Raw genomic sequence first — 23,401 nt, forward strand, 5'->3', positions numbered from 1 at the left:
TGCCCATAAGGTTCAATGTAAATAAGGTTAATCCATTCTGTAAATACCTTTTTTAATCACAAACATTTGAAGCAAAGTAACAAAGCACAACAAAGTAACAAAGTACAGTACAGTACAGAACACTAACCTAGGTGGGGGGCGGATTACTGAGTTATTGTTCAGAGGGAGAGTCCTGCTCCATAAGGACATCGGGGAGATCTCCTTTAGGGGTTTCCTCTCTTCTTTTCTTTGTCTCTTAGCTGCAGGGTCAATTTTGGCGAAAAATCTGCATGTTCTGGTCACCTTCATTACTGCTCTGCACTTTCTTTTTACCACCATGCTTGCTCTGCACTTTCTTTGGAGTCATTATGCAATATTATTGTTGAATAATACATTACAGTACTGTATGTGCTAAAAAATATACAAAAAAGCTTCACACCAAATGACCACAGGTCTGTCTACGACTGCAAGCAGGGAAGATGGCCGCGATCATGTTCGTGTGGGAACATGGCCGCGATTGTGATTTTCACCCAATGCGGAGTTCACAAATGGAGGCAAAATTTTTCCGAAATTTTTGTTCGTGAACCGATTTGGTCATGAACTGAGGCGTTCAAGGTACCACTGTATATAATAACCTGTTTTGTACACTGAGATCACATGGACACGACACTATGTATTTTTGAACACTGTGTGTGCTTTACGCCCAGATGATACTTCAGGAGAACAGTCTTGGTCCCCTTCATCCCTTAGGTAGATACAGCATTGGCAACTGAAGGTCATAGGCTCACCAACATGCACATTTCACTGATCCTTTAAATTAATAGCTGCATTCCTTTATAATAGCATTAACAATAAGTGGCCCCCTGCTGATCTAGCCGTTTTTGCTATTTTCAAAAAATAATCCTCTCAGAGAGGAGCTAACTGGGTGACTGAGCCAGTAACAGACACTCAGCCCAACCTACCTCACAGGGTTGTTATGTGGATCAGATTGAGAGGAGGAAGAGAATTACATGAGCTGCCTTGAGTTCCTGGAAAGGTAAAAAAGGCAGGATATAAATATAATATACATAATAGTTAAAGTTCCAACAACAGTCTTAAGAGTTGTGAAGAATAGTCTAAAGTTTTAACCTACTTTCTTTAGAAATAAGTCTAAGTCAATATAACATAGATTAAATATACTTAGACTGGAATGCTAAATTGTTCCTGCATCTTCAGTCAATTGAGGCAAGTAGCTCAGGCAGCAGTTCCTAAGGCTTCATTTGCGTGAGGGATTGATGTTCCCTTTGACTGTCCTAACCTGGTGAATCGAGTATTAATTAGAGGAAACTGAGCAAAGGATCTGTGGTGAGGCAGAAATTTATGTTATAGTGCTTGCTCTGAAATTCAAGATTTCTGCAATGCAGAGAAAATTATATAGTATCCGACCAAGCTTCTATGTTGCAGCTGCTTTTACACTTGTACAGTAATAAAAAAAAAAAATCCCCACAGAAAGTTCCTTATGCACACAGCCCTCCTGCAGAATGGTTTGTGGTACTTTCTAAACTTGATTACACAAGAATAATGTTCAGCAACTGAATGGAATGAGACAAGTCACATTATCAAACATAGTTGGTTATGTGAAAGCTGTTTTAGGAGCTCTTTTGGCTGAGGAGTGACATAAAAATACTTTATATAAATAACTATATTACAAGAAAATAATATAGGCCTCCTTCCCATTTCAAATACTGCTGGCTAGCTTTTTTGGGTCTCTTTACACAACTACTTGGCCATGCTGATATTCAGTTCATATTGTGAACAAATAGTTGCACAGAAGCCTAACGCTTCTGAGAGAAGTGAACCATTATTTTGTTGACACAGGGGAAATATTTATTTCCCTTAACAGTTTCTTTTGTGAGCTAAAATGTTTGAGGCTGCAGCCCTAAACTTCCAACTTGTAATCTTTTTTATTCACACACACACACACACATATGAAGTATACAACTTAATAATGGCTTTCTTTGTTGGGAGCATTAGGCTTCTGCTCTGATTCTCATCCAACCATACTTACAGCAAAACCTGCCTAGTTTCAATCACATAATTTCTGAGCCATTTCCTGCACCTTTCAACATCACATTATTCCATGTCTGAGCTAGGGCAACTTTGAACTGTACATAATTTTCAAGATACGGCTGCATTATTGAGTTATATACAGTTTTCTTCTGTATTTTGTCTTCCTCTGCTAGGAGATAGAGGGGAAGCTTTTACTTTGCTTTATAACAGAAAGTAGTACTCATGTATTTTAAGAATGCTCTCTTCAGTTCCTCCCTAGCAGGGGTGGTCAGACTTGATCAATGGAAAAGCCCCATAGAGTAAATGGCAGTTGTTTGAGAGCCTCAAGTGGGCGCCCGCAGGCAGTGGCGGCAGGTGGCAGGCAGTAAATGGGCGCCCGTGGGTGCTCCAGGTGGTAAGCAGTGAGCCACAAAATAAACTCGAAGAGCAGCATGTGGCCACCGGTTTGGCCACCCCTGCTCTATAACACCTTTCCTGAGTGGGCAAACTCAAGGCCATAGCATGTACAGGCAGTCCTTCAGTTACAAATGTCTGAGTTACGAACAATCTGTACTTATAAATAAACTGCCATAAAGCCTATTAATTAAAAAATACTTCAGAAAATCGCTATTACCATACAGAGGAAATGAAAGGGTGGAGTGGGAGGGTCACCATACAGGAAGCAAAAGGGAGAGGAGGCGGCCTCCAACACGTGGCTACCTACCCTACCCATCTGGAAAGGAAAATCTATCTGGCATTTCCTTCTTCTGAAGTGGAGGCACTGACAAGTTTGGAGTGGGGGGAGGGCTAGAGATATTTGCATTTTTTCCACTTTCACAGGCAGTGCTGTCTTAACGCATGGGCCTGATGGGCACTTGCCCATGGGCCCCATACTAATCTGTGTATGTTAACCCTTGGAAAATTGGAAAACTTCCAAACTTAACAGTAGTTGTACTTGTGGTAGGGGCCCCAGTACACTGCTTTGCCCAGGGCCCATAATGCTGTTAAGACAGCCCTGTTCACAGCGGCCCTGTACCTCTAAGCCCTGCAAATGTGACAGGGTGAATAATTGTGATCCAACTTATATACAAATTCAACTTAAGGATGAATGTCTGTTTATCAGGAAAGAAAGTCGTTCATTACTCGGGGACTGCCTGTAGTCACATGGTTAGCCTAATATGCAGGCTTAAAACAAAAAGCCTTTTAGTCTTTTTATTTTCTTAAAAAGAAAAAGTCTTTTCTTAAAAAAGAAAGCCCAGCACAGGTCACCTAACATAGATTGGGACTCTGGCATGAGAGTTAAAGAACTAAAGAACCCTGTCTTTAATCCTTTGACCCATGCTATGTACCTGAACCAGGAGCTACTGCATCTGCTTTTTACACAGAGAAAAAGTTCTCATTTCAAATGGCAGGTGCATGGTATGTGATACAGATCTGGGCCATAATGGGGGTCAAAGAATTTTTTTAAATGCTTAACTTCCTCCCCCCCCCCACCACTACTCATGTCAAAGTTCAGATCTGGTTCAAGCCTCCTGCTTGCTTTTTTATGCCCTCATGCTTGAAATAAGTACATGGCAAGTGTCAAATCTAACTTGACCCTAATTCAGAGCTTAGTAATAAATAAAGTCCCTCTTCTCCACCATCTGCTGAGATTGCTTTGAAGTAAACATCCTTTAAATGTTCGTTTCCCCTTTATGAGATAGCTTGGTATAACACATTATTTTGTATACAGAACATCAACTGGTTTAGAAACACTAGAAATAACTTTGATAAGGAACTGACAGGAAAACTTGGAACTGATCTTATTTCCACAGGTGGGAGAAAATAAATTTATGGGATATGAATAATGTTTCTGCTTGACTAACAGAGCACAAAGTTGCCTCAGAGATACTGAAAAGGTTAAGGAAATGCCCTTAAAGGTTTGGTTTCTAGTGTCAAATGGGCAAGGTGTTAGAGCGAGTGGTGGCGGGACAACTCCAAGCACTCTTGGATGAAACTGATTATCTGGACCCATTTCAGTCCGGCTTCAGACCCGGGTACGGTATTGAATCTGCCTTGGTCACCCTGTACGATGACCTGTGCAGGGAGAAGGACAGGGGGAGTGCGTCCCTGTTGGTTCTCCTGGACCTCTCAGCGGCTTTCGATACCATCGACCATGGTATCCTTCTGGATAGGCTTGCGGGACTGGAGGTCGGAGGCACTGCTTTGCAGTGGTTCCGCTCCTATCTCAATGGCCGATTCCAGAAGGTGGTGCTGGGGGACTATGGCTCTGCACCATAGCAGCTATGCCATGGAGTACCGCAGGGGTCCATTTTGTCCCCCTTGCTATTCAACATCTACATGAAACCGCTGGGAGAGGTCATCAGGAGGTGTGGGCTGCGGAATCATCAGTACGCTGACGATACCCAGCTCTACCTCTCGTTTTCCACCAATCCAGGTGAGGCAGTGGCTGTACTGAACCGGTGCCTGGCCGAGGTAATGGGCTGGATGAGGGCCAATAAACTGAAGCTCAAGCCAGACAAGACGGAGGTCCTGTTGGTAGGCGGTTCAGGCTTCGGAGAAGGTGAATTGAACCTTGTCCTGAACAGGGTTGCACTCCCTCCTAGGGATAAGGTTCGCAGCTTGGGAGTGCTCCTCGACCCGGAGCTTTCACTCAAAGCTCAGGTAACAGCGGCGAGGAGCGCTTTCCTCCAGCTTCGGCTGATTCATCAGCTGCGCCCCTATCTGGATTGCGACTGCCTCGCAACAGTGACTCATGCACTGGTGACTTCCCGTCTTGACTTCTGTAACGCGCTCTACGTGGGGCTACCCTTGAAGACGGTCCGGATACTTCAACTGGTTCAAAATAGAGCTGCCAGGCTGCTGACGGGGACTGGACGTTATGTTCACATGACTCCAGTTCTCCGTCAGCTTCACTGGCTCCCCATTGAAGTCTGGGCCCAATTCAAGGTGTTGGTGATGACCTATAAAGCCCTAAACGGCTTGGGTCCTGGTTACCTGAAGGAGCACTTACGTCCGTATATGCCCAGTCACCCCCTGAGATCAGCAGGAGAGGCCCTCCTCCGGGAGCCCTCAGTGAAGGAAATTAGGAGGGTGGTTACTCGGAGGAGGGCTTTCTCAGCGGTGGCGCCCAATCTATGGAATGCGCTCCCCAGAGAGGTCCGCCTGGCGCCGTCGTTATTTGTTTTTCGGCGCCAGGTGAAGACCTTTTTATTTAAGCAGCATTTTAAATGTTAATATCATTGAATTTTATTTGGCCAGGGCGGCTTATTTTATTCCAATGTATATATTTTAATTGTTATTGTTTTAATTTATTGTGTATTTTATTATGTTGTGAGCCGCCCCGAGGCTACGGCAAGGGGCGGCATAGAAATGTTTTAATAAATAAATAAATAAATAAATAAAATGGAACATAAAAGTGAAAAACCACCAAGAGCATCTTGAATTCAGCCAACACTAATTTAACCTCAGTGATGTTGGGACAACCCAACCTACCCAGGCTTTTTTTTCTAGTTGAATCAGAAGCTTGACCAAAATTAAAAGCTATTATCCCTCTTAGAATAGGGCATTTTTGAATGTGATTTCCCAGACCATTTAAAATTTCCAAAAGTCAATTAAAAATACAGTTCTATTACACGCTAATTTGAACCAGATGTTGATTAAAAAAATAGGGCTGCAGTTAATAATCCATAATCATGAAAAAGGCACACACTGACATGAGCAACTTATGTATAAGGGCACTATACCATTTATTTAGAATGTTTGCATGATTTCACTACATTGTTTTGCAGATGAAGAATAAGGTGCATTAATTGGTTTCATCTGGTAATTACAATTTTAAAATTTGTAATTCAGCATTAAGATGTATGACAGAGTTTAACTGTGCTTCTCTACATAAAGTATCCATCACATGAAAAAAAATTCCACTGGAATAGAACTTATGTCTGAGACTTATATATGCATTGATTTACTGTCTGAAGAGTTGTTAGCTAAATGTATAAAGTTATTGTATACAAGAGCTCACAGTTTAGTTGTGGTAGTTGTCAGCGCATTATTGCAAAACATCCCCCCTGCCTCACTATTTTTTCCAGTTTGCAAGTATGGTGAAAAGTACCAAACCCTTAATAGAAAATGTTCATGTTTGCAACTTTGCCAAGTGGCAACTTTCCACTATTTGCCTCAGAGGAAATGGGCTTAATTGTGGACCTTTTCAATGGATTCCCAAATCAGTTAATACGACTCTGTCATTTTCCATGATAGAAATGGTAGCGGTTAGGAAAAATGTCATGAGCTGGAGTTCATTCTTCATGCACTCAAAAGCCACAAACATCCCTGGGCCCCTTCCCTTCAGGAGGGGCCTTCTGAAAGCAAGCAAGCTTCCTCTCTGTGCGCCAGTCCCCTAATTGGGCTGCTCTCCTCTGCTGGCTGCTGAGTGGCGCAGGGATGCAGGTGGTGCAGTGGCTTAAACCGCTGTGCTGCTGGGCTGGTTGATCGAAAGGTCACCAGTTCGAATCTGCACAACGGGGTGAGTTCCCGTTGCTCTGTCCCAGCTCCTGCCAACCTTGCAGTTCAAAAGCATGCAAATACAAGTAGATAAAAAGGTACCACTTTGTTGGGCAGGTAGCAGCGTTCTGTGCACTTCGGTGTTTAGTCATGCCGGCCACAGGACCACAGAGATTGTCTATGGACAAATTCTGGCTCCCTGGGCTAGGAAACAGAAATGAACACCACCCCCTAGAGTCATGCATGACTGGACTTCACATCAAGGGGAGACCTTTACCTCTGCTGGCAATGTGTCATGGGGACAGGAGCCATGGCCGCCTCACCTGAATTTGAGAAATTCCTCTGTTCAAAGTTTCCCCTCTAATCTGTGCATCTTGGTTGTTTCCAGAGACTGGCTGCCCACCTGGGGAGTTGGACCTTGAGATAAGCATCTCCACTTCTCAGTGTCTCTCCGTGTCTCGGCTTGGCCCACATTCACCGGCTCCCCCCAGTTCTGCTTCACATTCTGATTTTGATTGCTTGGAAATTCAGCCAGCTGTCCTTGAAAACGAATGCCCAGAGCAGCCATCCTTCTCACTCCCAACAGCAAGGGTACACAAGCTTTTTGGTCCCAAGAGGAGACAGATTGTTAGCCAGATCTGGGCTGATGTGTGTGCACACATGCACCTTACATACACACAGTGGGTACATGTACACATAGATACTCCCCTGTATGCATACATAAAAAATATTCTCACAAACACGCCTACTTCTGCCCTACATATACAAGCTGTAAACATATTCACACACATATATAACAAGCAAGGGAAACACTGCTCTAGCCTCAGATCATCTGAATGAAGGCATCCAGTGCTTGAAGCTAATGACATAAATCCTTCCTTTACCTCTTATCTCTAGGTAGGATCCCTGTGGTTGTACAGGCTGCCCTGGGCAGTGCACCCCTGTGTTAAGGGACAACATGTCTGTGTGAAAGCTGTTAAATACATAAATAAATTTCTATACTGCCCAACAGACAAAGCTTCCTGGGCATTTTGCTTGTTTGTTTATACCTTTTATGTCCCCTTCAACTACTAGCGTCTCGGGATGGTTTTACAATAAAAGCAACACAAATGAAATGGAACACAGCATTTAATGCTTCCAGTATAATCAAGCCCATATATTCATTCCACTATAATAAAACCCAGTATAATAAAATCCTCTATAATAAAACCCAGTTCACAAAGCATATTTAAAAAACAATAAAAGATACACTGTATTAAAAATTAAAATATCATTAAAAGTTTACAATACAAAATTTAAAACCACATATTAATCAGTTTTATACATATAATAACTTTAAAAGGGGGAAAGAAAAAAATGCTCAGACCTGTTAACAGCTAGCATACCCCAGAAACTATTAGAATGCCCTGCAGTGGAGGATAGTTTTTACTTGTTACCAAAAAGATAGTAAAGTTGGTGCCAGACAGACTTCAGTGGGGAGCTTGTTCCATAACTGGGGGGCTATGATTGAAAAGGCCCTTTTCCTTGTTGCCACCAACTGAGCCTTCCTCGGAGGTAGCAGTCAGAGATGGGTCCCAGATCTGGATCATAGTGCCTGGTTATAAGAAAGCAGAAGGTCAGGAGAGAGTTCCATCAGGTGTTGTGGTCCTGGCCTGCATAAGGCACTATGAGTTAAAACCAGCACCTTGAATAGGGCTTGGAAGGATACAGGCAGCCAGTGCAAGCAGGACAGAATTGGTGTTATATGATCAGCCAAATATGATCTGGCTGCCACATTCTGCACAAGTGTAGCTTCCAAACATTCTTCAGGGGCAGCCCTACATAGATTAGATTGCAGTAATCTAGTATAGAGATTACCAGAGCATACATCACCAACATGATGTGAGACCACAGACCACCCCTCCCCCACATCCTTCCAGTCTACCTTGATGCTGTACCAAGTACTGAGATGGACAGAACTGGGAGAGGCTAACCCAGCTTCCTAGATCTCGGGTATGCATGAAAGGTCAGCCACTATCAAATCATGGATGAGGAAGTGTACCAATCTGGCATTCAAAAGCAGCATCTTGAGATTTGAAGGCTGGCTGATACGGCAACCACCAAATCTGTGGTTGGGAGCAGGGCCAGAACACAGCACAGCCGTTGATTGCCTGGTCCGCATTTTCCTTACCTGGCTAGCCCTCCACCCGGTCCCATATCTCTAACCATCACTATGCTAATTGATGCCCCCCCATCAGAAACCCCCCCACTTAGTCCCATCCCCTCCTCTGTTGCATACAGGGCCTCTGAAGAAGAGCCACCTCCCTCCAGGCACACAGAATAACAAAACTGGGGGGGGGGGGCTGCCCTTGCCCTTTCCTCTATGTGGCTCCCCACAAAGGGTCATCACCACAAGGGCATTGCTATCCCATCAAAAAAATCAGGACAGCAGAAATAGTCCTGCTGCATCTTAGCCCGGGTGGGAGCTGTTAGCAATTGACTCCCCAGTGGGCAGTCTTCCAGGCTGGCCTCTGGGCAGGACAGGCTCCCCTGGACTACACTCCCACTCTTGCTGGGAAAGTCCAGGGCTGCTGTTCAAGGCTGTATGTTATCAATGAACTGCTATCCAAAATAGATTGTTCCACCTCATCATACTCTCAGTTTGAGGCAAACTGTGTTGATAGGTAAAAATGGTTTTTTACAACCAAGCAAGCAGCCACGTGGTAACTACAGCCTATCACACAAAGAATGTTCATAAATCATGTGAATCTTTCCTCAGTAAAGAAACTGATATTTTCCAGGACTGAGACTGCAGGATTATTGCCTGCTTTCTTGCTGACTTACTCATTTGTACTCTTCTGTAAGGCTCTCCTCTATAACTATATAGATAGGGCTGCTAAAACTATATTTGATTTCCCTGCATTGCACAAGATCACAAAAGTACAACAGAAACTCCAACAATACTTTTCTGTTGCTTAGGCAGCAGAAAGCAGGTACATGTCTACATTTTTTCGGTATCCTCCTTTGAAGTACCTACATTAACCAATATACAATGAAAGCTGTATGTGTGCCTTTCATTTGAAACTGTAGTATTTCTTGCGCAGCTGAAGAAATTGTATTAATGCAGAAAGCTATTTTAAACAAACTGTTGAGAATGACAGCCCTTTGTCCAGTTATGCAATACTTGCTATCTTGTGCATACCACTGAGTGCAACTCACTTTATGCAGAAAGAAGTCCTGTTGATTTCCCACTGATTTAGTTCCAGGTTGGTTTGCTTAGGATGCCATCATTTTCATTTTTAAAAAAATGTTGATGATGAATAGAGCTAATAGTTATCTCCACTGGTTTAGCCTCAACAATTTATTTTATGTTTGTCTTCAAAGAGAAAGAGTCTAACAGTTCAAACACTAACGGATATAGTTCTAAGGAACATGGAATTAACAAAAAGATGAAGATGATAGCATTATTTATTAATGGTTCACATTTCTATTAACTTTGGTTTAGCTTTAGTATAACTTTTAGGATACTGTAGTTTAGCTTTAGTATAACTTTTTCCAAACTTTAAAAAATGAATACAATTGGGGATATGCAATTTCTTGTATATTAATTTATTAATAATAGCAGTTATTTAAGGGTTTTAAAGTTAGAATTGCAAATATAATAGGTGCTCTTGTCTTTTCTTTTCTAAAACAAAACGGTAGCCTTACATGTTTAAAGTTCATTGTTGAAATACAGAATTTCTGACATTTGACTTAGAAGAAAATCTGCAAAAAATGTATCATTAATTCACTCACTCATTCATTTCATTTCATTTATACCTCGCTGATGTACATGAATCTCCTCACAGTGCCCAGCTCAAAATGGCCCAGTGAGTTTCACAGTCAAGCAGGGATTTGAACTAGAGTCTCCCCAACATTCTAGCCACCATACCACTTCGGTTATAATGGGCTTTAGAGCATATCTGATAGTTCCTTTTTTGCCCAGTGTCCTGCAGTATAGCAACTGTAAATGTAATATTTCATCCATTAAAGTTTTAAACATTTCAGAATGAAAATTCAGAATTGAAATAAGCTTTATTTGAAACATCACAAAATATTGCTTTTTGTCCCTTTTTTGCTTCCAGACTCCTCAAGCAACAGTCTATTAAAAAGATGAATCTTGACTATTAGTAGAGATAAGTTGCCTTATGTGTAGATAAAATAATATACTACGTAGATAATCATCTACTAAAAATATCCAGTGTTCTTTCCCCTGACAGCTAATACTAAGGAATGAACCACATGTGATATAAGTGATATTGGTTGCGTTATAACTCCAGCAGAAATGGCAGACTAGTTCAGAGTTATTCCATAGGGGACAAGCTCTGTCTTGGCCAACTTCTCCATGCCAGCTTTCATATGGAAGAGGGATGTATGTACTTCTTCTCAGCAAGAGCTCAGGCTTATGGAGAAATTCCCACATTTTCTATCCTCTTGCTGCATTGGCTTATATCACAATGTGAATTAGGGCACCTGCTGAACCCTTTGGTCTTGCTCCCACTTCTTGCCTTCCTGGGATTTACTGCCAAAACTACACCACTGGAAAGAACCCTGTGTTTAGGCTGCATAGTAGAGGCACAGTAGAGGCACCTCTAACAGTTAATCAGCTTAGCCAAGTCTTTATTAAGGAGATGTTGTGGCATCCAATACACACAGAACTGAGGCTTTTGTGAGATAAGATGCAGACTAAGGTTGACACTTCTGAAACAGACATTCCATTGGTTAGGTGAAATAGAACAATCTAATGTATTATTCCATTCTTGCCCACATCCCTGTGTATCATATTTTTCTACCAACAGTAAACAGGTATACAACCATATCATATCCTGATATACTTGAACACTTTTAATAAATATTTCTAAAAGAGGAAGAGACTCTGAAGCAACAAAAGCTACAGGGCCAAACCTAGTTTCTAACACATGTTTCACTTGAGCATATTGCCATTCGACTATAGGGGGCTACTTGGAAGAGTGAAAAGTGACAGAAAATTATAATCAGCCCCCAGTAATTGAGCCAAAGTAAACAGCCACTTGTTGGGAATGAGAGGGGCAGTTGTTCTTGGCATGCATTCCCAGGTCATGCTGATATAGACTTGTCAGAGGAGGAGGCCTGGGAAACTGGGGGTGCAGACATTGAGATAATAGATGCAGAGGAGCTTCTCTAAAGGTCGCCCTCTCCAGGTGTACAGGTGGACTCTGAGAATAGCCAGGATTTACAGCTGAGGGGGCATAGGACAATAGCTCCAGGAGCCATGGCAGGAGCCCATAACACGGCATCAGCATAGAAGGGCTAGCCAACTAGAGGGTCAGCATACAGAGAAGAGGCTAGCCTGTCTCCAAGATGGCCTTCCTAGAAGAATGGACTGCTTGTGTAAGCCGTCCTGAGGCTCTTGCAAAGGACGGCATACAAATATCCCAAATAAATAAATAAATGGACTGAGACTTACTCAAAAGGAAGGTTCTTGGAAATAATTCCTAGATTCGGTTCAATGAACCGCTGTGTGCATCCTCAGAGATTCATTCTTTGTTGATTGTGCTTACTGGAAATGCATTGGTGAATAAAGAGCTTTTCGCTAGAGAGATAATCTAGCTCATGACACTTATGTATTCAAGTCCTCCATATCCTTATTTTGCCTGTGCAGAATTTGTGCTTATTTTTGTATCTGGGTTTTCCAGGATAACCCTAAGTATAATTTGACATGGGAAAATAGATCATACTGAAAATGACATGTGATCATATGCCATATCTCCTTACATTTCTCCTGCAAATGTAGGAGTTTAGGAGTTATTAATAAATAACTGCATTTATTAAAAACCAAGTGTAATCCATTTGAAGGGGGACTGTACATAAGTATTTCAGAACAGTCCTTGGAAAAGTCATAGAATTTAGAGCAGCTCAGCAGATTAGCCCAGTGGTGTATAGCAAGATCAGGGAAACTAAACTCACCCTCTTTAATTGGAAATTCCATTATTTATCTGTGATGGTTATAGAGAATTTTAAACCATTCCAAGAATTCTACTGGAAAACCAATGTTTAAGATAAATTCCAGTAAATTTTGTCAAAGGCCTTTTCAGAATCCTAAGAAACAATGGCAGCTGTATCTGTGCTATCCATAGTTAAAGCTATTCAATCTAGCTCTGATCTAAGATTATCATCTTCCTGTTGAAATTTAATAAACCCCATCCGAGACAGTCCGACTAAAGTTTTATAACTTACTGCAATCTATCAGCCAGAATTGCTATCAGAATATTAATGTTGTCATTCATTAGCAAAATAGGTCAATATTTGGTTTGATCCTTATTAGGCTTGGGGATCACAGTGATACAAGCATCATTAAGTGATCACAAGAGGGAAGCCAGTTCAAAAAAATAGTTATAGAAGCAATAAAACTTATGGAATAAGTCATTTGAAAACATTTTACACCATTCATTTGGAAACCAATTTGGCAAGGACAATTTATTAGTAGTCATACTGTTACCACTTCCTTGATTTCCTCAACACATAATGGAACCAAGAGCAACTGCTATTAGAAGGAATCTAAGCAGAGAAGACTAACATTTGGGGGAGTCTCTATTTCATGTTCCAATGATTGTACTGCACAATTCAGAGGATAATTTTAAAAATAGAAAATTTATATCTGAGGTGATGGGTGTATCTTTTTGCTCCCATCTTTAATAGCTCCCATCTTTAATAGCTGAAATAGATTTCCTGTGCTTTTGCTGATTGAAGCAATGAGTCAAAATCTTACTAGGACATTCACCATTTTCCCAATATGTCTGAGGTAAACACATTAAAGCAAATATTGGCTGCTTGACAGAATATTATTCATCTCACTCTTATTCTCATACAATTCCTAGCAAAGTTGGGGAGATAGCAACTTGGGCTATTAGACATTTCAACTTTTCACTTAAAAGTTCTTGTTGTGTAGACAATGATTCAGCCCCTTATAAATGCTTTATTAGCTTCATGTATTGTCATTAAATTCAAAATACACACATAACTTGGAAGGTATGCTTTTAAGCAATTCTGCATTAAGTGAAAGCATCTCAAGACAATAGAGACTGAGAGGTTATGGCAAATCTAAAAATTGCTGCTCCAGTCGGACTGGGACTTGGTCCAGCTTGTCTACCTTGCAGGTGTTAACTAAATGTATCAAGGATGCAGAAACCATAAAGAGGGCTAATCAGAGGCACTTAAGACGGATTGGTGAAACCACTCAATTCTCCCTCTTATCCAGGTGCAGAATTCACCCAGAATCAATCAGGCCTAATTCAGCCGCATAGGCCAGAAGTCTGACTCATCTTCATTTGCCTTTTGGAACATTTGTGTCTAGCAAAGGACCAACATTTTCATTCTTTGGTCCTTTGCTAGACACAAATGCTGTAGTCTTCAAGGATTATTTGCAAGGCTAAGACTGATTATGAGCAGAGACTTGCAAAGTCTTATCAGGAGCAACAAAAAGGGCTTCTATCAACATGTAAATAGCAAGAGGAAGTGGAGACAGGTAGTGGGACCACTTAATAAGAAAAAAGGGGATTTGGTGACTGACGTGAGGGAACAGGCACAGATGCTAAATGATTATTTTTTCTCTGTGTACTCCCCAAAGCAGGACAGAGGAGATCTACACGTGGGACCAGATGAGACCAGGGATTTAGGGGCACAGATTAGAGTCACCCCTCTAGAAGTCAAGGAGCTCTTCAGGGCACTGGGCATTACAAAGGCAGCAGGCCCTGATGTGTTACACCTGAGGGTACTTTGGGAGTAAGCGGGGGTACTCTCACACCCGATGGCCTCCATTTTTGAGGCTCATGAGTGAGCTTCCAGTGGACTGGAGGGTGGTATCAGTGGTCCCAATCTTCAAAAAGAGTAGTAGAGGGGATGTGGGGAATTACAGGTTGGTTAGTGTTACATCCATTCTAGGAAAGACGATGGCAAGGCTCATAATAGCAAGAGATCTAGTAACCCTAGATAGGGAAGGGATGTTGGTGGCCATACAACATGGCTGCCACAAAAACAGGTCCTGCCAGACAAACCTTGTGGAATTGTATGACAAGCTTTCAAGGTGGTTAGACAGAGGGAACGCGGTGGATGTGGTTTACCTGGATTTCAGCAAGGCCTTTGACAAAGTGCCCCATGATATCCTGGTTGAGAAATTGAGGAGTTTTGAGATAGACCAGTGCACTGTCCAATGAATTAGAGCATGGCTGACGGACTGAAAGCAGAGGGTAACTGTTAGTGGGGAATCATCATGATGGTGGCCAGTAATGAGTGGCATCCCCCAGGGCTCTGCCCTGGGACCAATCATGTTCAATCTTTTCATCAATGACCTGTAAGAAGGGGTGACCAGTCTGCTGATCAAATTCGCAGATGGTTCCAAAATGGGGGTAGTAGCCACAACTGACGAGCAGGTACTCTGGATCCAGAAGGATCTAGACAGACTATGGAAGTGGGCAGGGGACAACAGGATGGCATTCAGTGTGGATAAGTGCAAGGTCTTGCACTTGGGGCATTAGGAATGAGTGTCATAAGTACAGGTTAGGGGACAAGTGGCTGGAGAGCAACACTTGTGATCTTGGAGTACTGGTCGACTGGAGACTAAATATGAGTCAGCAGTGTGACGTGGTGGTCAAGAGGGTGAACACAACCCTTGGATGCATGAGAGGTATTACTGCCCCATCGGTGAGGGTGTTCAAGGATAGGCTGGACATGCAAATGGTAGGCATGTCATTAGCAGAGCTGGCTGGAACCGGGGGTCAGACTAGGTGGCCTGGGAGACCCCTTCTGACTGACTCTGTTTCTATGTTTCATTAAAATCCCCACAAACAGTCAGATAAGGATAACCAATATCAACTGGTTTGCTGAAATGTACATAGAACGTGGTAGGTGAATCATTATTAAGTCCATATATGTTAATCAGTGCTGTTAGTTTCCTAACCAAAATTTCCCAACCAAAATGAAAAGGCAACCATCTGGATCAGGAATAGTTTGTTGAACTGAGAACAGAAGTCTTTAGTAAATTAATATTGCCATTCATGTCAACTGCCTGTTATCTAAGCCTTTCCAGCTCCATCGGTTTTCAAGAGGTGAATATCTACAGTAAAAAGGCTTGTATCAGTATTACACTCTTTTCTTAGAAAAAATATTCTTCTGCTTTTTTGTATTCCATAGTCTTTGATATTCCATGAATTCAAGTTAAACATGGAAAAAAGGGAAAATATATTGTTGGCCACTTCACACATGCAACTTTTACCAATTTTTCCGGGAGCACTTAAATTAAACTGATGTTTTGACATCTATATTAAATGTAATGCATTTCAGTTGAAAACCTGCAAATGTAGCTTCAAATTAGCAGCACATGTATAAAACATGACATATATGAAATAAGAAAAATGGAAAAAGCCAAAACAAAAAAAAATCAAAAATTAAAATTAAAAGAAACAATAATGCTCATACAACCCACATACTGTCTACATCCTTCAGAAAAAGGGGAAAAACCTGGAAAGAAAAGTGTATTCCCTGTGTAATTAAATTCAAGGGGTTTTTTAATCATTCAAGCTGTCTTTGTCTTTTTTCAAACTCTCTTTCCACAAATGCAGGAGTGGAATTTTGCTTGACAGGATAAATCTTTAACAAACAGCCTAGAATGGCATGCTTGCAAAAGGATCAAGATTCATAGAAGACTCAGTATTACCATCATGTGGCCTCAACTTCAAATTAGCTTTGAGCCAAACAATCCTGAAATACATGGATAACTCCCAAGGGGGGAAACATTGGGAGTCTCCCAGTGTCAGCCTCTTCTTCACATGCCTGACTGTGACCTTGACCCACAGTAGAATTCACTGGAGTGTGCACCACTTTCAGAGTTCATCAGAGTGCAAGATAATTATTTACAGCCAACGCAGATGCATTTCTGAATCCAGTTGCTTTTCATGTTTTGTTTCTATCTGCTTATAAAAACCAGGATATGACACTCCTTTTTTTCTTTTTGGGTTGTTAGAGGCATTTATAGCGACATCTTCAAAATGAAAGCAGTAGACCTGTGTTTGATTGGGAAAGTTGGAATTGAGCAGATACGATGAATAGCCTATAGAGACCTTGTGTTCTTACAACGTAACTCTCCACAGACTTCCTTTAACCTTCCCTTAAGTAAACAACTATTTTACATAATGGCAGTTCTGCACTTACTTCTGGAAAGTATGCCAAATGCTAATCTCCGGCAAAGCTTTTACAAATAGGATGTGGATTTTATTGCTTGTAAAAACAGTTATCACTGGTACCCCCAAAATCAAATCACTATAACTATCCTTTTGTCTGCCTCTGAAACCAGTTCTTCCCACAGTTCCTCTCCATGTTAGCATCAACTCCCCAGCCATGGTAACACTGCAAAGTCAAAGTTCCATTGCCAAGGGAAACTGAATTTCACACTGATCCATGTAAGATCCGAGACGTGGCATGAAGGCCACTGGTGCTGATGTAGAGTATGAAGCTGACTCTAATGAAGGATGAAGCTTATGAAAGATGACACATATCAAAGCACTAGATAAGGTATCAGGTATACAGGGACAAATGTAGGATACAATTCATAAGGAAGTAAGGAAAGATTCAGATTGCCTGTTTCTCTCATATCTTCTTGAGCCCTGGTATTAGGGACTAACAGTTTGGGATGTGGGTAGCAGCCTGACTGGTCATGCTGTGCAGTCTTGGTATTCAGCTTCTAGCACAGAGGTTCTCAGCTTTCTTCAGTTAATATAAGAATCCTTATTCTAGGTAGCATCTGATAGAAAGGACAGATGAAGGTCAGGGAATTTCTCTTCTCGTGGCAGCAATACCTGGTCACACAGTCTACAGGACATTTTCCTGTTTGCAGTCATTAATTGTAAGAGAAAACTTCCCACTCTCGGATTGTTAGAAACACTGATTCGTTTGAACAAGTGTTGTTGTTGTTTCGAATCAAATAGGCTGTACAATAGACTGTTCTATGCCTCAAACTATATCCTTTATAAAAGTTCATTTTGTTTTGTTTTTGTTTGTTTAGTCATGCCAGTTCCAAGATTGATGTGGCTAGTGATCCATCCTGATCTGAACTGTCACTGACTAAAGTAATGTACCCTTTATAGATACTCCATTTCTGTTTAAAATTTTCTGTTTTGCAGTAGCAAGGTTTTTTCCCTGAGAATACGCCTCTGTAGGCATGGCAAACATACAAGAGTAAACCTAAAACATAATTATGTATTATTTGCTAGCTTTACTTTTCTGATTTCCTGCTCTCCACTTTCACCTCCCCCGCCAACCTCCACTGCAGATAATGGTGTATTGGATTAGCCTGCCTTGCAGCTGCATCAGATCCCGGTCGATTTATTGACTCTGTCAGAGATGCTAGTACAGTAATTGTTACAAGAACAGAATGGAAAGCAAGAGCATGTCCACATTTAAAAAAGATTCAAATGATGTTTTTGTTCTTCCTTTGCCTTTCCTTTACCTTTCTCCCCATTCTTTGGCTTTTGATATGTTTACACAGCAGAGAACACTTCACTTAAGTTAATCAGCTCCTTCCTACATTATTAATTATAACACTTAGGGTGCTGCGTGATGACAAGCGTATTATTGAAAGCATTGATCACCCCCCTACTGGAGTAGAGGTGGGGGCTTGTATTTTCCCTGTCCTGTCCTTATTTCATGACTAGTTAAGAGTCTCTTTAAACACATTTCTTTTATATACAAAGGTCTATCAATATGAATCAATCTAGATGGTGGAGAAAATAGTGAACTTGAAAAAAATTGGCACCGATGGGAGTGGGCCCTTATTTGGTAGACCAATACCCACACCTACGTATGCAGAATTGCAACAGGACAAGGCAGAGCTTGCACCTATAATGGTGCATTGGTCACCTGCTCTTCATAAATGGAAAATACATACTCATGACTGGAATGCATATTCATATTTCACTGGAAAAATTGACCATATGTCAGGAAGGAACCCAAGGGCCTTCAGAGTTTGTTTCATTTTTATACCACCCAACAGCCCAAGGTTCTCTGGGCGGTTAACAAAGATTAAAAATTGAAATATATAAACAAAAAGGCCAAAAGCAACAGTAAGACAATAAATACAATGCATCACTAACAACAGGCCCACAGCAACTGCAATCAATCAATTGCAATCAATCAAAGACAAAGGCACAATATTGCTTCAGAAATGTTATGGGATAATCCCATATTATCCAGAGTCATTTTATCAAATTCTATTTTTATCATTAATTTTATATTTATTGAATATATAAGTACAACTTGCATTATATGATACATAAGAACAAATACAAAGTTTAATTCTCAAGGACACCTAAAAATATATTTTTCATTACGACATCCCATAAGAGCAACTATAAACTGACCCTAGGAATGTTTATTCAAAATGTATACTCCCATACTATAAACAATAGAAATGTAGCATGACTCATTCAAAAGCAAATCATATAAATGCATATGACACCTTACTCTTCCTAAGATACCCTTTCCAAAAATAGAAATTTAAGGCCCAAACTTGAAAGTTACTAAGTGCATAAATGCAAACACAGTGCTTAGTTTTTGAAGTTCAGAGAGCAGCTGTGGGTGAGGCCAATCAACTCTGAGAGTGCAGGAAAGGGAAGTTAAACACTTTTTTCTATTTTGTGGTCCCACTGAGCTTCCTTCTTAGAGCAAGTAACACCTTTAGGAGAGAATTTCATCGAGACCACGGCTATGGTGGAATGGATCTAACCCCTCCTTGTGTCATGCCCCATTCGTGATTTGCATCACACACAAATCTATTTGAACTTGAAAAACAAACGGCGTATTAATATTTCATTCATATAATTACTATCCTATGTAGTTTGGCCCTATGTCTTGCATTTTATTCAATATCTGAATGTAGAAGGATTCAAATGAGTTGAACTGAAGCTTTAAAAATGTATGTTTCAGGATATACATGACCTGTGTATTGTTCACATGTATATACAGGCAAGTACCACATTTTGGCCTTAAAATGAACTACCATGGGAATTTATAATAAAAAAAACCCCTTACATTAAAGCCTGAACTTTCACTGTCCTGAAAAGAGGAACAGAATTATTGAATAATAATAGTAATAATAATTGAGATGTTGTTGCAGTATGATTTGGAATTATTAATATCAATAGTATGGACAAATCAGTGATGTGTTCAAGTCCTTTCCTCCAAGTCTCAAGTCAAGACTCAAGTCTCTTCTCAACTATCAAGAGCCAGCTTTAACAGAAAAAAGGGAGGTGGTGTGGGGGGGATAGAAAGGTTGTAAACCCCCCTCCCCGATTATTCCATTTGCACTTCTCTCAGTGAAGCATTGAAGTTCTTTACTTGAACCATGGTTTATTTAAAGAAAGTTCTGCTGTTATTCAAATTCATCAAGATTGCAATTTAGAAAAATGATTTTCTCGACAAAATTGGCCCCCAGCCTGGCACTGTTATTCTCCCTGGATATGCTCAGGGACAGAGCAGAGGCAGGAGAAGCAGTGTTGTGCTTCCTGCCCAGGAAAGCAAAGTGTGCCAAAAAGAGCTGAAGCCTTTCCCCAATACAGGCAATCCTGGGTTACAGAGACATTCCGTTCCTGAGAACATCCTTAAGTCAAATTTGTATGTAAGTCAGATCACAAGAACAAGCCAAATGTTTGTCTCACTATATGCATATATTTTACCTTCTGATGCATGTAAAGCACTTAATAAACACTTCCATGTTCACTAAAACATCTTAAACAGAATACAGTCTTTTAATAACGATAAGATACTAGCAATAAAGTAACTACAGGTACTGAAGAGGGAAAGAAAGAAAGAGCGTGCATCTGTATGCACGTGTGGTATACAGTATTGTAAAAATCAAATAAAAGAAATAGTTCAGAACATTCCTTCAAATCAGTGTCTTATAGATTTAAGTTAGCTCACTACCATTCTTGCACAGAGTATAACAAGATCATGAATACGAAACATTTTGAGCACTTTAAAATATTTTATGTTGTTTGTTCCTTTTGTTTGCTCATTTTATGAATATATGTCTGAATTGCTCTGCTAATTTACAATAAACCATAAGAATAATAAAATGCCACAGTTCCAAACAAACCCAAACCCAAAACAAAACTGAGAAAATAATCAGAACTTTCTTACTTTCCTTTTATAAAATTGGGTATTATTTGCACTTTGGAGGATTCACTGTTAGCCACTTTGGAGGGGATCAGGCCTGCCGAAATCTACTCAGACTGGTTCTGGTTCTCCCTCTGTGTGTGCAGTCACTTCAGCATCATTTCCCCATCTGTAGTACGGGCATGCGGGCACTAGTCTAGTCCCCCTTAGCATTTGCCCTCGCAACCAGGCCCTCAGCTGCTACAAGGCCATTTACGCTGAGAAAAAGGAAATGGCTGTGCAAACAACCCCTGGAGCCTACTTCCAGAAAGCCTACTTCCAGAACAACCCTGCCCCCCCTCCAGCCCCACAATCAGACCCTGACTCTCCAGTGTCATCACTGGTTAATGTTAGGCTTAATGTCACCTCATGGATTATGAAGTTATGAATAAAAACAGGATTTCAGGCTTTAAAACAACAACAGAGGTAACTATGCTTTCTTAAAAGAGTAAAACTAGTTCTTCAGAGAGCTTTCAGGGAAGGGCAGATGCCAACATCAACAGCTATTTTAGCTTCATCAGTTGCAAGATCCAAGCAATCTTTATGAAGGTTGCCTATGCCCTGCGAAGTAAAGCATTCTGAACAAAATTGCCCTTCATAATTATTGAAATATGTTGGTCATGAACTGCAAACTGTTTCAGTGACCAAAAGGCAAGTTAAACAATTGGTAAACTCTGAATCATCTTGAAAATAGCTCTACTGCATCCCATCCATTCATAATTATGACCAACAGATTGTTTTTTTAATTGTTATATTGTTATTATTTATGTATTTATGTACTTTGTATCCTGTTGTGAGCCGCCCTGAGGCTTCGTTGCGATGGGGGCGGCATAAAAATGTTTTAAATAAATAAATATCTCTGGTGAAAAGACATGAAGATTGCTTTAAAATTTAGGTTCCACTGTGAAGTCAGTGCTATTAGCTTCCATAAAAACAGTTAGTTCATTTTCAGAATGAATTCTTTCTTTTTTAAAGAAAAAAATCAATGCTTATATCCTTCTCAAAAATAAATGTTCAAAGCAAACTGAGTAACTTTCATCTTTCACAGTGCAGTAAGGACAAAGGTCAAAATACCCATTTTCCTGGCAGGCAATAACCGCAAGTGTAGTTATAGTCTAAAACCATGCTTGTAAAAATAGCATTGTGGCACACCATATTTATTATGTTTCAAGGATTCCAAAACCCTTTACCTCAGTTAACAAGTAACATGCAGGGTGTTGCTCCACACCCCCAGCAACTGTTCTAAGACCAAAAATAACTTTGGAACCCTCAAGTTAGCCAGCTGATTACAAGTTCAGTTTGCTTAGATGAAGTTTGTGGGAAGTGGAAGGAACCGTGTGTGCCTGAATTTCATTTAACTGCACAGTCAACTGCTTAAGTTGCAGAATTTTAATGGGACTTAAGTTTGTCTAATTTCTCTTAGTCCCCAGTGTCTGCCATACAGCATTCACTTTCTAGTGCTCCTGTGCCATTTAGTAAAATAGGACTCGAGTGTGTGCTGGATTGCAGCCAATCGGTGGGATTGTGATAAACCCCAGTCATCTGGGAGAGGCCAGGTCACTTCTTACAGGCTCAGTCTTGTAACCAGCTGATGTGTCCACAGGTCCCTACACAAGCATCTGATTGAAATACAATAATGAGTTGCATTTTAGTTGTGAGAGTTGAAGATTAATAAAGGCTGGATCTGTGTTTGTTAATTCTTTTAAAGAACCAGATTCTGACAAAGCATGATTATTATTGAATGTATTATTATATGTGATATCATTATTACAGTTGTTAATCAGTTACCTCATTATACTACATAGTATTAGATCAAGCACTAATAAGTAGTCCCACATTATACTTGTAATAATTTTGAAAGCGCCAACAGTGTATGCATCATAATATATTACAGGGCAATGTAACTAGTATTGTAATATATATGAATTATTTATTGGGATAGTTGGGATTCTAACCCCTTGAGAAAAAATCTTTTAAACCTAACCATCAATTCTACAGCATGGCAGTGGTAAGAATAAGGTGGATGAGCCCCACTTCTGGGAAGGTCGGAGATAGCCTTATATCCACTGAATTCCCTAGGTCTGCCCTCTCGCCTATGCCAGGCTGGAATGGCATACGTGTGAAACCAACAGAAAGGAAAACTGAAAAGCCAGAACTACCTGTGATGAAGAAAGGCATGTCTGCCCCACTGGAAGCTGGTGGCCCCTGTGTCAGTAGGGTAGCACAGCCATTCTCAGCTTTAATCTGAACTTTTAAAGAACTCTTCATTGTGCTGGATCCTATTTCCCAAATAGGTTCAGCACCATGAATAACTCATTTAAAGTTGAAACCAGAACCTGGAAAGGATACTCTCTGCCACTGACATCACAGCCGCCAGTCTCTGTGGTCTGTTAGCCCCACAACCTGCCCTACCTAGCACAAGCCAACTGGGCTTTAAAAGCAGCAGACAATAGCCTTCTCCCCTTAGCTTTGTTCTTCATAATTATAATCCTGTACATGCTTATAATTCAGTAGGACTTCTGAATAAATATTGATTGGCTTTCAGATAATAAAGACAATAAATAACTAGAAATACAAAATATTTGAAAAGGCAAGCAACAATAAAAATGCATCAAACACTTCTTTCTAACCAAAGGAGCAAAGACACATGCATCTTTGCATGGCCTGCAGTCTCTGTTTAATTCAGGAACAG

General features: G+C 40.7%; 1 protein-coding gene across 4 annotated transcripts in view; it reads left to right on the forward strand.

Annotated features, from left to right (window-relative positions):
- NFIA (nuclear factor I A) overlaps window positions 1-23,401 on the forward strand; it is a 407,074-nt gene that overhangs the window by 358,922 nt on the left and 24,751 nt on the right. For 2 of the 4 annotated variants that reach the window (XM_044430437.1, XM_044430440.1), the window contains exon 11: window positions 6,899-7,743. The exons of the other annotated variants lie outside the window; for them this stretch is intronic. In XM_044430437.1, the coding sequence (XP_044286372.1) occupies window positions 6,899-6,937 (39 nt within the window). In that variant the 3' untranslated portion in view covers window positions 6,938-7,743. Of the gene's footprint in view, window positions 1-6,898; window positions 7,744-23,401 lie in introns of those variants that run through there. 4 annotated transcript variants of the gene reach the window in all.

Source organism: Varanus komodoensis, unplaced genomic scaffold, assembly GCF_004798865.1.
Source record: "Varanus komodoensis strain SLA01 unplaced genomic scaffold, ASM479886v1 scaffold20_1, whole genome shotgun sequence".
Taxonomy (NCBI): Eukaryota; Metazoa; Chordata; class Lepidosauria; order Squamata; family Varanidae; genus Varanus; species Varanus komodoensis.